Source organism: Lethenteron reissneri, chromosome 26 (genome assembly GCF_015708825.2).
Source record: "Lethenteron reissneri isolate LAM-NWPU_2019-01 chromosome 26, ASM1570882v1, whole genome shotgun sequence".
Lineage (NCBI taxonomy): Eukaryota > Metazoa > Chordata > Hyperoartia > Petromyzontiformes > Petromyzontidae > Lethenteron > Lethenteron reissneri.
Window position 1 is genome coordinate 3,184,881 of NC_083804.1, and position 15,295 is coordinate 3,200,175.

At 48.4% G+C, this 15,295-nt stretch overlaps 1 protein-coding gene across 1 annotated transcript in view; it reads right to left on the minus strand.

Annotated features, from left to right (window-relative positions):
- Nucleotides 1-15,295, minus strand: part of LOC133347492 (DENN domain-containing protein 2B-like) — a 45,535-nt gene that overhangs the window by 18,317 nt on the left and 11,923 nt on the right. The window contains exon 2 of the mRNA XM_061559787.1: nucleotides 194-306. Coding sequence (XP_061415771.1) covers nucleotides 194-273 — 80 coding nt within the window. The 5' untranslated portion in view covers nucleotides 274-306. The remainder of the gene's footprint in view (nucleotides 1-193; nucleotides 307-15,295) is intronic.

Here is a 15,295-nt window from a genome sequence, read left to right on the forward strand (position 1 = left end):
TACACCGACGTGTAAACACAGTGAGAGTGAACATAATCCGTACACTTCGGCTGCTTGTTGTTGAAATCCATTAGGTCTAAAAAATCTATTGAAAATCGGTGGAGGAAAACAATGGGACAGGCCGGCTCCGCAGCGAGTGCGACGGTCCGCCCGCTTGCGAGAGAGAGAGGCTTCGGGCGCGAGCTGCCCTCACCTGTGCACGGGCATGCGGTGCGCTGGCGCAGAGCTCGAAGATGGCGCGCTGCTCTCCAGCGAGGGGACGACCGTGGTCATGAGGTCGCGTGCCGCCTGCGCTCCAACGTTCACCTTGCACGGAGGCGAGAGAGGGATGAGCGATTGCCGGTGGGGGGGGGGGGAGGAACCCTGCAACAAAAAAATAAAAAACGAATGTAACCTAGGATGGACTCTTGATAGTGGGGAGCGGTGGTGCAGCGGTTGGTGCGCTGCGCTACGAAGCCGGCGGCCCGGTTTCGATTCCCGCTCACAGTCAACACCGAATCGGTCCTGGGCCTCTCCTAGGTCGACTCAGCCTCAAATGAGTACCCGGTGTGGTGTGTCAATCATCACGAAGGCGGTCGGGCGTGGTGCTGGCCACCCACCTCCTCCCGTGCCGTGCTGCCCTTCATAGGTGCTCGCTAACAGCACTTGCCCCAACAGTCTGTTACGTCTATATGGGGGATATTTGCCTTTTTGTATACTCCTGTGTGTGTTCGTGTCGTTCTACATGTGTGAGGATGCCATTCAGTGAGTGCGTGTGTGTTGGTGTCTGCTTGTAGACCTTCGCAACTCCGATTAGGACAGTGTGAAAGAAGTTCAACATACATACAAACACAAACATATACTGTACATTTCTAAATGCAATAAGATTTTACATGACCACAGGGATGTCCCTTTATGGAATGACTCGGCCATTTCATTTTAATTTAGTATGTGTGGCGAGCTGCCAGCCAGCCAAATCACCGTCTATAGTCAGTCACCCAACCAGCCACACCCAACAAGGCGTTCAGTCGTCCAGTCAGCCACTAAGCCAGACAACCTTCCCACTGTCAGCCAGTAGGCCAGCCAGTCAGGCAGCCAGTGAGCCAACAAGCCTCCGAGTCACGACCCAACAGCGCTGTTTCCACCAAGAGAGGCGGTCACATGGCACCATTCCTGTCAAGGGAAGTGCTCGCCTCACGACGAGAGACTGGTTGCCAGTTCGGGCATCAACGAAGCCTTGCATCCCTTTGGAATTGATGAAAATGAGTGAAGTGGGACGTCAACCCGCCCCGCCCACCCCCGACTCCACGGGAACGTGGAATTTCCTCCATTAGAGAAAAGCACCGCTCCTCGCCCGTAAGAACCAGGAGACACTTTTACTCATCAGCTTCACAAGCAGCCGGCTGCCCAGAAGGATGGCCAGTAAACCCAACAGCACGTCGCACAAATGCCTAAAGCGAGGCGGTCGGCAAACCGAAATAACAAGTAGAAATTATTTTTCAAACTCGGTAAAAAAAAAAAAACCCTCAATATTTAAAGAGCCACAATGCCACGTGAATACGAGAAGACGATCCTGAATGATAACAATGATAAATAACGTCACGACCAAGCGGTCCGTGAAGAGCCACATGCGGCTCCGGAGCCGCATGTTGCTGATCCCTGGGCCCGAAAGGGATTGTACAGAGAGAGCCGTGTAGAGAGAGCCCTGCAGAGAGAGCCCTGCAGTCAGAGCCCTGCAGATAGAGCCCTGCAGTCAGAGCCCTGCAGAGAGAGCCCTGCAGTCAGAGCCCTGCAGTCAGAGCCCTGCAGTCAGAGCCCTGCAGAGAGAGTCGTGCAGAGAGAGTCGTGCAGAGAGAGCCCTGCAGTCAGAGCCCTGCAGAGAGAGCCCTGCACAGAGAGCCCTGCAGTCAGAGCCCTGCAGAGAGAGCCGTGCAGTCAGAGCCCTGCAGTCAGAGCCCTGCAGAGAGAGCCGTGCAGTCAGAGCCCTGCATAGAGAGCCCTGCAGTCAGAGCCCTGCAGAGAGATCCCTGCAGAGAGAGCCCTGCAGAGAGAGCCCAGCAGTCAGAGCCCTGCAGAGAGAGCCGTGCAGTCAGAGCCCTGCAGTCAGAGCCCTGCAGAGAGAGCCCTGCAGAGAGAGCCCTGCAGTCAGAGCCCTGCAGAGAGAGCCCTGAAGAGAGAGCCGTGCAGTCAGAGCCCTGCACAGAGAGCCCTGCACAGAGAGCCCTGCAGAGAGAGACGTGCACAGAGAGCCGTGCAGGCGGCCTGGCCGCCGCCGTCCCGCCACTGAGGAATACCCCGGCGAGATCGCCAGACACCCCTCACCTTGAGCTGTACGAGCGTTCTCTCACAAAAAAACAGCCACACTTGGCTTTAGATCTGCGCACAGCTGTGAATTAAAATCACGTGCGGGAAAGGGACGTGATGGGGGGGGGACTCAAGGGTGGGAGGATGGAGGAGGGGTAAGGAGCCAGAGAGTCGTGGCGAGGGAGGGAGTGGAGGGAAGAGACGAGAGGATGGAAGAGGGTTGTGGGAGGTGGGACAGAGTGGATTTTAAATGGTTAGAAGGCATGGAATTAATACCCAATTCAGAGACGAGATGAATTGTTATAACCTGCATCAAGAATCGACATTTTTCGTCTCGCTTTTTGCCCGGCTTCGTGTTTTTGTTCTGTCTCGTCCGGAGAGCTGAGCTCACCCCATTAGCCTAAACGTAACAATCGCCGATAATTTTCACGTCATTTTCAGGACTCACAATCATTATTCTACGTATGTACCGTGAGCATTATAATGAATCAATATATTAATAAATAAATTAATCAATGCATTGCGAAATACCTGTTAAAATGAAAGAGATACATGGTGGGGAGATAAAGAGTGGGAGGATGAGGGAGGAGATTAGGAGGAGGATGGCCTGAAGAGATAATCAGTAGGACAAGGACTTGAAGAAGTGTTGTCGGGAGGGACTGGGTAAGAGGTAGGAGACATGGGGGAGGGATGGGTGAGCTGGGAGTGGGTGGAGGGGAGAGATCTGTGACATGTACAGACGGTGCCTGGGGGATTCCTCATGCGATGATCCTTGAACATCCTTCCTGAACATGTGTGGTACAGTAACGCGCGCCCCCATCATCTTGAGCAGGGTCACTCGCCAGCGGTGATCTCTGCCCTTCCTCACGCGCAGAAATGTGAACGTTTTTGCCTCGTGATTTAATGTCGTTAAAATGCGGTCCGTGTTGCTTTTTGAAGAGCGGTAAATAACGGCAAAAGATTCAACATTGAAATGAAACGTATTGAAGTGTCTATGCCCATATGATCGACGTGTAAAATCATAACACACCTTCACTTATAATAATAGGGGGTTTCCCCTTTTTTTCTGGCAACAAAACTGAAACCTTTTTACAAGGATTCATGTCTGCATTAACCACAATACTTGCAGTCAAAATGCAAGCAAAAAACACACTATGATAATGTATGCATTGTCCTTGAAACTGATTGGTCCACACCAGGGATGGCTTTCTTTTGTGCTCGACCAGAGGACGCCAAAAGGCGTACAGCTCAAAGACAATGCTCAAAGTAATGAGGGCTCGGGGTGAGCATCTACATCATTAGACCTCCTTTGCCAGTACCAAAATATAATAATAGGGGTTTCCCCCTTTTTTTCACCTTCACTCACCTCCCAACGTACTGAAACATACAGGGTGGCCCCCGAGTTAGGATACATTGGGTTATTATATTTATTTTAACAAATGACATCGGGTGATTTTATTTATTTTAACAAATGTTCAATCTGATCCTCATTAATATAAACGTATGCATTTTCTTTTGAACTTAATGGAGGACTTTTGTTTTAAAGATTAAAGCTGTAATTTTTGAACATTCATAAATTATGTTTCGTCTCAATGCATTCCGGGTTCTTGGCCGGGTTCTTGTAAATGACGGATTGGAGGTGATTCCACGGGAAGAAGAAGAAGAATAGATATTAATGATCATAGATACAACATTAACTTAAAGAATAAACAATAAAAATGCCAGGTGTTAAAACAAATGAAATGACCCCGTGTGTCCTGAATTTTGGGCCATGCTGTCTTCCCTCGCGCCATGTTGGTTGTCTGTCCAAGCTTTATGGAGGTGGCAGGATGGCTCAGAGTTCAGGGTACGGACTCGGCACACGTGAAACCCTGGGTTTAAATTCACGTTTCAGCCACCCATGGTTAAACTAGGACCTCAAATGTTACCAGCGTTGATGATCTCAACATTGGTGACAATGACTCTGTAAACGTTAATTTCAGTTGACCTCTCAAGCGACTAACATGTCGACAGTCGGGGATTTGGGCTTAGTGTAGCCCCCCTGGTGCAGACAAAATGATAGGTCCCGTGAAGGGATTTCTGTGAAATCACCCTTTAATGAGATGTTCTCTAACACACGATGATGCATGCAGCGTAAGGTCTGATCGTGCATTTCTTCATCTCTTGAAATGACACGAACAGCAAAAAATGTTTAGGTAACTTTGACAAAAAGCCAAAACCGTGAAGCTTTCAAAACACATTTAAGCTTCAGATTAGATTGCGTTAGGTTGTGAAGCCATGATGATGATGATCGCAACTCACGTATTTATTTATTTAAACGCCGCCGTAACTGCGAATATTTGAAAATGGAGTAAACATGCCGCGGGAACGAGCCCCGGTGCTCTTGATCTGTGCGGGGAGATTGACTCAGACAGGAAGGGCGCGCAGAGAAGTGCCACAGTGGAAGGAAACGGCGAGCGTACGAGTTGATACATCGCGTGAACCCAAAGTGTTGTTGCACTGGGATGCCATCCCGTAACTTTTTCACGTGACGTTGACGTGTGTCATTTTGAAGTGAGGGCACATGAATCATCAGGTTGCCGTAAGAGCTGTTGTTTAAGGTTCGCTCATAGCAGTGAGCACCGCTCATCGATGCCAGCTTACCCAGTCAGAATCTACTCTGCAACCTTTGGCGGTCGTGCACGTACACTATGAAGCCGCAAACTCGAGTTTGATTCCCAGCTGTGTCTCACAGCCACGGGCGAAGTGGTGCGGGATATGGAGCCACTTGTCAGCCTGCACTAACACGGTGAAGTGGGGTCCTACAACCCTTAGGACTGACAGCGGCGTGGGGAGGCCTTTATTCAGCAGCGGCATGGGTAGAGAGGGATGTGAGGGGAGACCGAGGCAGGGGTGAGTCCACGGAGGCCGTTTAAGACGATGAGGCCAATCTTGTAGTTGATCCAGAAGATTTTAATGGAGCAATCTGGGGATTGGGATGATGTTAACTACCTCGCCTGGTATGCAGGAGTTTGTGGGTTCGATCCCAACCCTGACGCCTGCTGCTGTATATTTGGAGGTTGCGTGTCTCTCTCTCTCATTATCATCACGGTGGCGAGGATATGTTAACTACCTCACCTGGTATACAGGAGGTCGTGGGTTCGAACTCGACCCTGATGCCTGCTGTATATTTGGAGTTTGCGTGTCCCTCTCTCTCTCCCCGTGGTCGCGTGGATTTTTCTCCGGGTTCTCTGGATTTTCCCTCCGCATTTAGAATCAACATCACCATGCGTTTAGAGTATTTGGCTGCTATATATGTCCACGTGATACGTCACTTTGTTGAGCTATCATTTGTGGCCAGGTCACTTCTGAAAAAGATCTATATAGATCGGTGGGCTTTACCTGGTAAAATAAAAAATAGTACTTTACCTTATTTACGAGTGCGGGCGAAAAGTCTTATCCTGTACAAGGCCACTATATGAACTCTGGTTACACACGAGTTTGTGTACTAACGTGTGTATGCAAACGTGTTTTGTGTGTGTACTGCCCTTTAAATACGGCAGACGTGTCTTTAAACTAATAGTGCATGGTGCGGTGTGAAAGCCTGCGTGCATTCGCTGTGTGTTTTTGCGAGCGTTATTCCGTGTGTCGTTAGAGTGTGCATGCCCCATGGGATCTGACCGCCATATAAGGCAGCCAAAGCACAGAAACTTTGATATTTGCCCAAATCGAGCAACCCAAGCGAGCAGACAAATTACCACATGCACACACTCACGCATGGTTAACACACACACACAAGTTCATCACACAAATGCCTTTGCGTGCACACAAAAGACAAAAATCCCCCATAAAGCCTTAACAGACTGTTGGGGCAAGTGCTGGTAGCATGCACCTATGAGGGCCGACACAGCACACGAGACTGTGGGTAGCCAACACAAAGCCCGACAGTCTTTGTCTCCCCAGTGGCGATGTTTACTACACACCGCACCAGGTACTCATTTTAGGCTGAGTCGACTTAGGGGAGACCTAGGACCGGTTCAGATAATTGTCACCGGTGTTGGTCGTGAGCGGGAATCGAACTCGGGTCGCCGGGTTCGTAGCGCAGCCTAGCGCTACCCGCTGTGTGCGTGCACACACACACAACCCAAACTTGTGGACAGCCACCGAGAGTAACCGCACAACCTCACAAGGTCTTGCCATGCACCCTCAACCCCAACAGCCTCATTCACAAGACACACAAACTCAACTCAGAACATGCAAGCATAAATACACACGCGTACACTCTGCATAGCCATGTATACTGTATACATAAGTTCGTACATTCATAATTTTTTAAGCCATGTGCCTGTCGAGGAAAGTTTTCAATCGGGGCATATTGCTTGCTATCATATATGGATCAGGAAAAAAAGCAAGGCCACTGATAAATTAAACGGATCAAACGCTGAAAAGTACGCAAAGAAGCAAGGCTTTGTTGTCCTTCCCCCGCACCCCCGATTAGTGCGGTTGGCTACGTACGGTGCGAAAGAAGTCCAACATACATCACATAGATACACGGCGAGATGCACGCTTTGAATTACGCAAAGAGACGGACAAAAGTGGGAATTCATAGACCAGTTACAATCAGAGAGCAGAGGGACAATGATAATTGGGCAGGACAGATTGCTGAAAGGATCGATGACCACGTGTTGAGACTGGTGACTGAACGACAGCCCACGGAGGGAATGTGCCCAAGATGACAACGCCACGGAAATGGAGCAATGAGGCCCGCTTGTGTGCAGCAGCTCGATGGATTGTGGTATCGCGAGGTCAAAACAGAGGGTGATGCCATGATGTTATCCAGCAGTGGACAGATAATGGCGATTGATGATGATCATGGCGAAGGGCTATTCCTAGCATACCCAAGGCTTTTGTGCGTGACTACAGTGAACCGTGCACGTAGAATTAGCATTTACATGGGCACATGTTCGATCGTAAACTGGCCCATGGATGTACACGCAGATTTGTTGACATTCTCCGAGTAGGATATATCAATGTAAAGCTTTGATACAGTACAACACTTGTAAATTGTTGATGTACATGTGCAGCCCTTTGTCAATCGACTGCTGGATGAGGGCTTCCCCATGCTATGTTGGTCACGGGAGTTATTAGACCGTACTTCACTACGGCAGTCAGTGCGGGTTGGTGAAGGAGGTGGCCCAGTGTGGAGATCACGCGCATGGCTGGGTGGGGGGGTGAGCGTAGAAGTACAGGACAACAATGGATTTTTCCGCACATAATTCTTCAAATAATAGAATTCTATGTTAATGACAGCAATGGAATTGTTTCCATTTGTAAATAATTTGTTGAAGTGGGCAGAGCTATTTCCTTAATTGGCAGGACAATTTAAAAAATATTCCATTGATTTTTTGCATGTCCATATTTTCACAGATGTCCCCCCTACCCCCTACCCCAATCGATGTCTGGCTTAACCCCATCGGGTCAAAACTCGCTAAGCCTGAATCGTCGCAGACCTGTGCCAACGTCACCTTCTGGCATTTGCGAGAAATTCCAAAATCTTTTTCCAAAAAAGACGAGATTATGATTGCCCCCCCCCCCCCCCCAAATGAGAAACAAATCCCAGGAATAGATGCCAACCTCATCGAGTAACTGGAGCCCTTTAGTGACACAAAAGGTCACGTAGGAAGTTTGCAAAGAAACGTAAACAACAACAACAACCCTATCTCTGAGATGAGTGTGTTTTGCAACTTCTTGAGATTTTTTTTAGGTTGCTAATCTCATTTCACATAACGGTCGCACTCAACTGATTTACTCTCGTTGTATATAAAACTTACCGACTTTTTTTATTTAGCAAGTAAGGCCCACTGAGCGATGTAGCTCTTTTACAGAAGCGACCTGGCCACCACAAATGATAGCTCAACGAAGTGCCTCGTTACGTGGACATCTATAGCAGCAGCCAAATACGTTAAACGCGTGGTGTCGATTCTAAACGTGGAGGGGAAAACTGGAAGACCCGGAGAAAAGCCAACCGACCACGGGGAGAGAGAGAGAGACATCGCAAACTCCACATATACAGCACGCGTTAGGCTTGGGATCGAACCCACGACCTCCTGCATACCAGGCGAGGTAGCCATCATCTCGCTACCGTGGCGTAAATAACGATCCCGCATACAAGGGGATTGTTAACGACGCCACGCAAGATGTTCCCATATAAAATAGGATCGTTAATGTCTTCAATCATCTTTAGCATTTTGGGGAGGAGGGGGTGGCGGGGGGTTGGGGGAACTTGTCACAGTTAAAGGTGAAGACGACGGAGCCATAGAAGGACCGTTTTGATCGGTAATCACCCATTTCTGTTTTTTTCTCTCCATGGCATCGAACTTTCTTTACTCCCCCCCTCCTCCTCCTGCTCCGAGGAATGCAACAGCTGGCCGGAATAAAATAAACCAACGGCACTCAGGTCCCGCAAAGAATGAGCTCAGAGACAGTACAGTATCGCAACTTTTAGCACGACTTGGAAATTTACAGCGTAATAATTACTGTACGCAAAAGATTTTGGGCTCGGTTTTTTGTTTGGAAAAGTCGCGAGCGCTCACTGACTTTTATTTGTTCACTGTACTTTTAAGGAAAAAAAGGTTTAAAATTTGGGTTGTAAGAATTGGATCGTAAATAATAATAAAAAATACTCGCTCATTTTTACACGATAACACTTCCAGCCAAACTGTGTTCGAGTACGGCAACTTTAATATCCTACAGTGATATTCTTCGTCTTCTCGAGTACTTGGTGTAGCAACATATTTCGGTTTCGAAGCCCATCAAAATGTGAGCCAACGCTTCCAATCAACGTTGGCACGTTGATTGGAATCGTTGGACGAACGTTGGCCCAGCGTGCCATGTTTATTGGGTGACCCGGGTAGCGTTGTGAATGATGCAGGGCCTGATGTGTATGTTGTGTGCGTTGAACTTCTTTCGCGCCATACACAGAGAGCCTCGTCAGATCTCAGCTAGCCAAGCGGGGTCGAGCCCGGATAGCCGCTTGGATGCGCGACAAGCAGAGGCCAGTGCAGCAACGACCAATTGTTGTCCCATACTTCTACGCTCCCGTGTCTATACCCACCCCGCCTTTTACCAAGCCGCAGCGGGTCGTCGTTTGACCTCAACGATACAACTCCCCGTGAGCGTTCCACAGTGCGGCAGGCCCTCATCCAGGGGAGGAGGAACGAAAGGGCTGAACGTGAAGAGCGGTCGGAGGCACGGCGGTCAGCGCACACTCGTGACAGAATTCGTGGTGCATTCCGATCCGCGAGGATGACGATGATGACCACATCGACGACGATGATGATGATGATGGGCTGGCTGATGAGAACGCCGGTCGCCGGAATGTAATCCTGCCTCTTTCCCCCATTGGGAGTCGAGAGTTATTTCCAATCGTTGCCGACCACACTCCAGGCAGATGCATTGGCCTGCAATATCTACGCATGGCGGACTTCGTGTGGTCATGTTACCGTAGGACTCTGTCACGCAGGCAAATGTGCAGCCTCGCTATTGCTGAATTGCTCACGTTGGTCGTGAGACACGTCTCGGAAGAGGTGGGTGGCTGGGGGGGGTACCCACGCTTTATCCCACTAAAGGAGCCGTCCATAAATGACGTCACGCGATTTTTGACGATTTTTGACCCCCCCCCCCCCTCTTCACACGGCGTCACAAAAAGTCAGATCCCCCTCAAAAAACATATTTCCATTTTGAAAATAAAACATGCTTCAAATCGCTTTAAACTATTGTCATTGTAGTGCGTATTTAATGTGGCGCTGCACTCTGATGTTGTAGGAGTGTTGTAATAACAATTAGTGTTGTAATAACAATTACATATTTATTTAAAGTTGCGCATTTTGATGTGACATCACATTTCTCAAACGCCCCCCCTCGTCACACATCGTCACAAATGTATCTGCCTGCCCGCCCAGGTGTGTGACGTCATTTATGGACGGCCCCAAAGGCAACCTGTCACCCCGTCGAATGTGTGCGGTGTGACCATTTCCCGGCACTGTGCTGCTGAGTGGACAGAGTGGGGTGGGCAGTGGGGGTTAATAAACTCGCCCTATTTGTTTAATCTTCCACGCCGGGAGATCGCATCCAGCCGGTGACCTCTGGATCGCAATAATCCCGTTGTGCTACCCGATCACACCACCCGTGGCGGCATCCCAAGCAGTACTCGAGTAGTACTTTAACAGTACAAATGAGTTTGAGTTTTTCTAAAGACGGTACTGCAATATTGTCTCGCTTTTTTGTCGCCTTACCCCAGCAGCTCCGATGAGCACGGTTAAGCTACGTATGTTGCAAAATAAAAGTTCAGCATACATAAGATAGCTTTGTTGGTAACAACAACAACAAGCTCCCAATCGTTCACCTAAGAGTTGAAACCCTGGTCACAGCTGAGTTGTTCCAGACTCGTCATCCTCTTCGGGTGGGGAAATGAACACCACGTGGTGGGATGCGTTACAGCGAGATGTGTCGCGTGGAGATTGCAGCGCCGTGCTGGTCCTTGCCATAGGCACGTGTAATTTCCACCACGTGCTTGGCGGAGGTGGGGGGGGGGCATCAGGGATGAGTAACGCAACACGCCAGACTCTTCTGAGCATTGTGAAGTTGAAACTTTATGTGCTGAGTTTGGGAAACTTATCATAGAAAAGTCCCGTTCTCGAAAAATGTGTTACGGCCATTTGTAACTAAAATTCAATGCTTATTATAAAATGTACATGAACTCATCCCTATCGCAATCCACTGCTGGATGGCAGGCTTTTTCACGCTGTTGGCCATTGGCATTTTTTTTTACCATACTTCACCATTCTGAACAGTGCAGGTTGGTGAAGTGGTAGGAAGATGGGGGGCGAGGAAGACGAGCCGAAGACCGGGTCATAGACACAGCATCACTCTGAGACTAACGCTGCTATAGCCGTGTTGCAAGAATCGAACCCAGGTCAGCTGGTCCACAGTGCAGCGAGTGCGCTCACCGCTGTGCCACCGCTCCACCTAAGCCCCCATTGTTTTGTATGACAAGAATTTCAGGTACTGCTGCAATGATTTAAACGTTCTATAGAACAGAGAGAGGAAGAGCAGGAAGAAGAGGGGGGGGGGGCTCACACGTCACGTGACTCACAATTGCAATATTTGAATAGGAAGCGGCCTAATTGTCCCCCGTGTTTGTGGTGAAGCTGCAGCAGTTATCTGCGTGTAAGCTCTCATCATCATCAGCTGCTGCTGCAGAAGCAGCATACAGTGGTCGTAGCCATGTATGGTCCCGTTACTCGAGCAGCCTCGGGGCCCCCGCTGACTCCAGCCCCCCCCCCCACCACCACCACACCCACCCACCCAAGGGAGCTCTGTCAAATCAGAAATGAAAAATTAACCACCAGACTTTAATGGAAAAAAAAAATCTTCCAGATTTCAATAAAACATCCTCGCTCTCTATTCCGTGGCGCTTTTAAATAAAACGTAAAAAAAGAAAGTTGTATAATTTGGACAATGCCACAAAACGCACGTATTGTGCCTTGCAGTTTAACAGTGCTTAAGTCTGAGTAGTGTGTATATATACGCGTTTTACTGTGACTCATTCTTGAAAGCACTGCAGTGTGTGTACTGAATTATCGCATGAAACTTTAGATGGGTCAGGGAGCAAAATGCAAGTTAAGAGGCAGCGTAGTGACGGGCAAGAGACGTGGGTTTCGGGCCAGCAAACGCGTCGCTATGAAGGACAATGCATGCCCCGCGGTCGACGCTGATGATGGAGCGACGGGCCGAAGGAGAGAACCACACCAGATATGAACATCAACACTGAGGGGCGGGAGCGATGATATCAGCGAATGTGCAAATCGAGACGAGTTGTTCTCTCGTGTGACCTTGTGGAATGGCTACAGCTCGGGGAGGCATTCATCAAGCAGTGGGTAAAGTTGTGGCTGATGATGAAGTTAGATGCACAAAGAGGATGATGATGTGAGCAGCGTACTCTGTAATGCTCTTGTCTGCACAGCAAAGTTAATCATCTGTGTGCAATGTCTTGTTAAGCTCACCATGTTGTACGAAGTTAATTACGACATTAAGACGAGGTTCCACAATATGACCCCAGTGACCCCCGAATTAAATTTGCAGTCACAGCCAACACCGGTGGTGAACCGGCACTCCCCTATCGCAAACCCGCACGTGCCAGCGTGGTGAAGTATGGTCAAAATAACTCTCAACTGCACGCCGTGGAGAGGTCCTCCCATCCAGAATCAGAAGGACAAACGGGCTGCATTGTGGGCACGATTAGCGGGAGGAGGACATGGGCCCAGACATTTCACTCTCCTCACTGCTGGATGAAGGCCTTTGTTCTGGTCACGTGAGATAATCATGATCATACTTCACCATGCTGAGCAGTGTGGGTGGTTAGTGAAGGGGCTGCCCCTCTGGGATATGACTCGCAAACTCGAAACTCAGGTCGCCCACTTTACTGCTCTTCCCCCAAGTGAGAGTTCTCTTTCAGGAGAAAAAAAAATCACTTCTGACCCTGTGGCCAGATTTTCTGTAAAAATATACTGTATCTAGTTCAGTGGTGTACTTTGTTACGATGTAGAATGGTTGTACGACATTTATATAATGAGGGAATGGTGATATCACATCCTAAATGCAAACATTTGTTGCAAATTATTGCCGTACTGCACTGTATGTTTCAATGCAATACATTAGGTCTACGCTGTGCAAATGGAATTGGTGGCATGCAATGTGGTATGAGAACATGAAACCCGATCAAATGCCTCTATCGCAGCGGTCAAAAATGAGTCTGATATCTCAGTATGGCACTCGGAAACGCAATCGCCTCCAGCCAAAGAAGGTCCGGAATTTAATTAAATTATAGTACTGTACTGTACGTCAGCACATGTCTGAAACACTGCCCTCATCTTTAAAATGAGGGGGTTTAAACGTCATTTATTCCTGTCATCACGAGAATGCGTACTCAAGTTGTTACGACAGTTTTTTGTTCGTAGTCCACAGAAACAAGTATGTTCATGCTTGACGAATCGTCGTCAAGAATCCACAATCGTGAACAGAAATTAATCTTGCTATCCACAAATTCTTACAAATAACCAGAGCATAGGTATGTGCATTTCTTCGCGTGTTTATACGTGAAAAAAAAATTACTGACCTCAGGAAATTCATAATTACGCAAACTGCACTTTTACAAACTCTTACAATGCATAGCAAATTTGTTTCGAGGGCTGGGTAGGGCCCAACACATTTTGCAGACGCTCTACAACGTGCATATGCCGTACGATGGGGAGTTTGTAGAGATAACGTCTGTGTCTATTCAACTTCCTGTAAGGAATTCCCCCAGATGAGAGCTGGATCCACTTTAGACACTTAACTACAGTAACATGAGAACCGTCACTCAGAACTTGTAATAACTGAGCTGTGGGTATTTGTTACATTTTGCGTAACATGGGTATGGCACTGGGAAAAAAAAAACTACCTATATTCTTGATCGCAATGTTGCAGAATACAAAATCGTATTAATGCAAAGTATACATAAACAACTATGGAATACTTTCCGCCAGTATCAAAATACCGAATGATAAAAACGGTTTTTACATTTCTGGCGTACACACATTGCTGGTATGTATGTATGCTCAACTTCCTTCGCACCGTACGTAGCCAACCGTGCTAATCGCAGGTAGCATATAAACAGCCAAAATGGTGTTCTCTGAATGCTCGACTTCATCACAGGCTGGTAATGGGTGATCACATGGGGAACCTCAAAGGGTCCATAGCCCTTCTTCCTGTGTTCACGGGTAGCTCTTTGGGGGTCGCCCGTGTGGCACTGGTGATACGCAGCGGCATCGTGTCGAGCGGTCATCACGGACAACACCACCGGCGCTGTCACCACCTCCGTCCGCATCACTTCCTTCTGCCGCCATCCCTCAGCCGCTGCTCCTCCACAGCTGAAACCGAACTCCACAACAGCGCCCTTCCAGTCCCGCCACCTCCGATTGGCACGGTTGGCTACGTACGGTGCGAAAGAAGTTCAACGTACATACAGTAAACGCCTCCATCTGGCTTCACGTCTGCCCCTTGGTCCCCAACCTGCCAAGTGCCCCTCAAAACGCGCGCCCCTCCTCCATCCTAAACACGAGCTCCAAGCTGCTCACCCTATATCCCTGCCCATTAAATTCCTGGCATCTTACGCACGTACGTGCCTTATGCCGTGTGCACACTGCAATCCGTATGGCTGCTCAATGCATAGACATTATTACAGTGAATGTGATTTATCACGAAAGAGATAATTTTGTTCCCAAAGCTCCATGGCTTACAATTCTGCATTTACAAGTATAAACATTTTGATTTAAAGCTTTCGTGACTCCAGGGATTCATATTCTTGGTTCTTTCGGTAAAGTCACGTAGAAGGGAAATAATAAAATACAAATATAAAACAATAAAAATTCTCACGACGTTTCGAATTCAAATGTTCTTGCCGTGGATTTCACACCTGATGATGATTGCTTGTGTTGCAGTCGAAACGTCGTGAGAATTTTTATTGTTTTATATTTGTATTATTTTATTATTTCCCTTCTACGTGACTTTACCGAAAGAACCAAGAATAAGTATAAACATCTTTGCAAATATACGGGGCGGGGTTGGCGCGACTCAATCCCTGTCTGCCCACAAACCTGCGCATGTGGACATGTTTAGGCATTTATGACATTTAATTTTTCTGTATCGACTCAAATTACAGAGATAGCTCTCAAGCGCTCAAGTGCCGGCGCTGTATCTGGCACTTTCCACGGTTGTTACATATCTAAGATGCGATTGCGTGCGAGTGTTTTCCTGAGGGCGCTAGAGAAAAACCTCTCCCCCGCCCCCACCTCTACGCTTTGACAACCCCGATGGCCGTGCGGGCATGGGGCCGTGATCCTCCCTGGATTGTGGTATAGGGGCCGGTGTCACGTGTCTCGATTTCAGTAGCGACGCCACATGTCACGCCGTGGACATCAATCGGCGGAGGTGT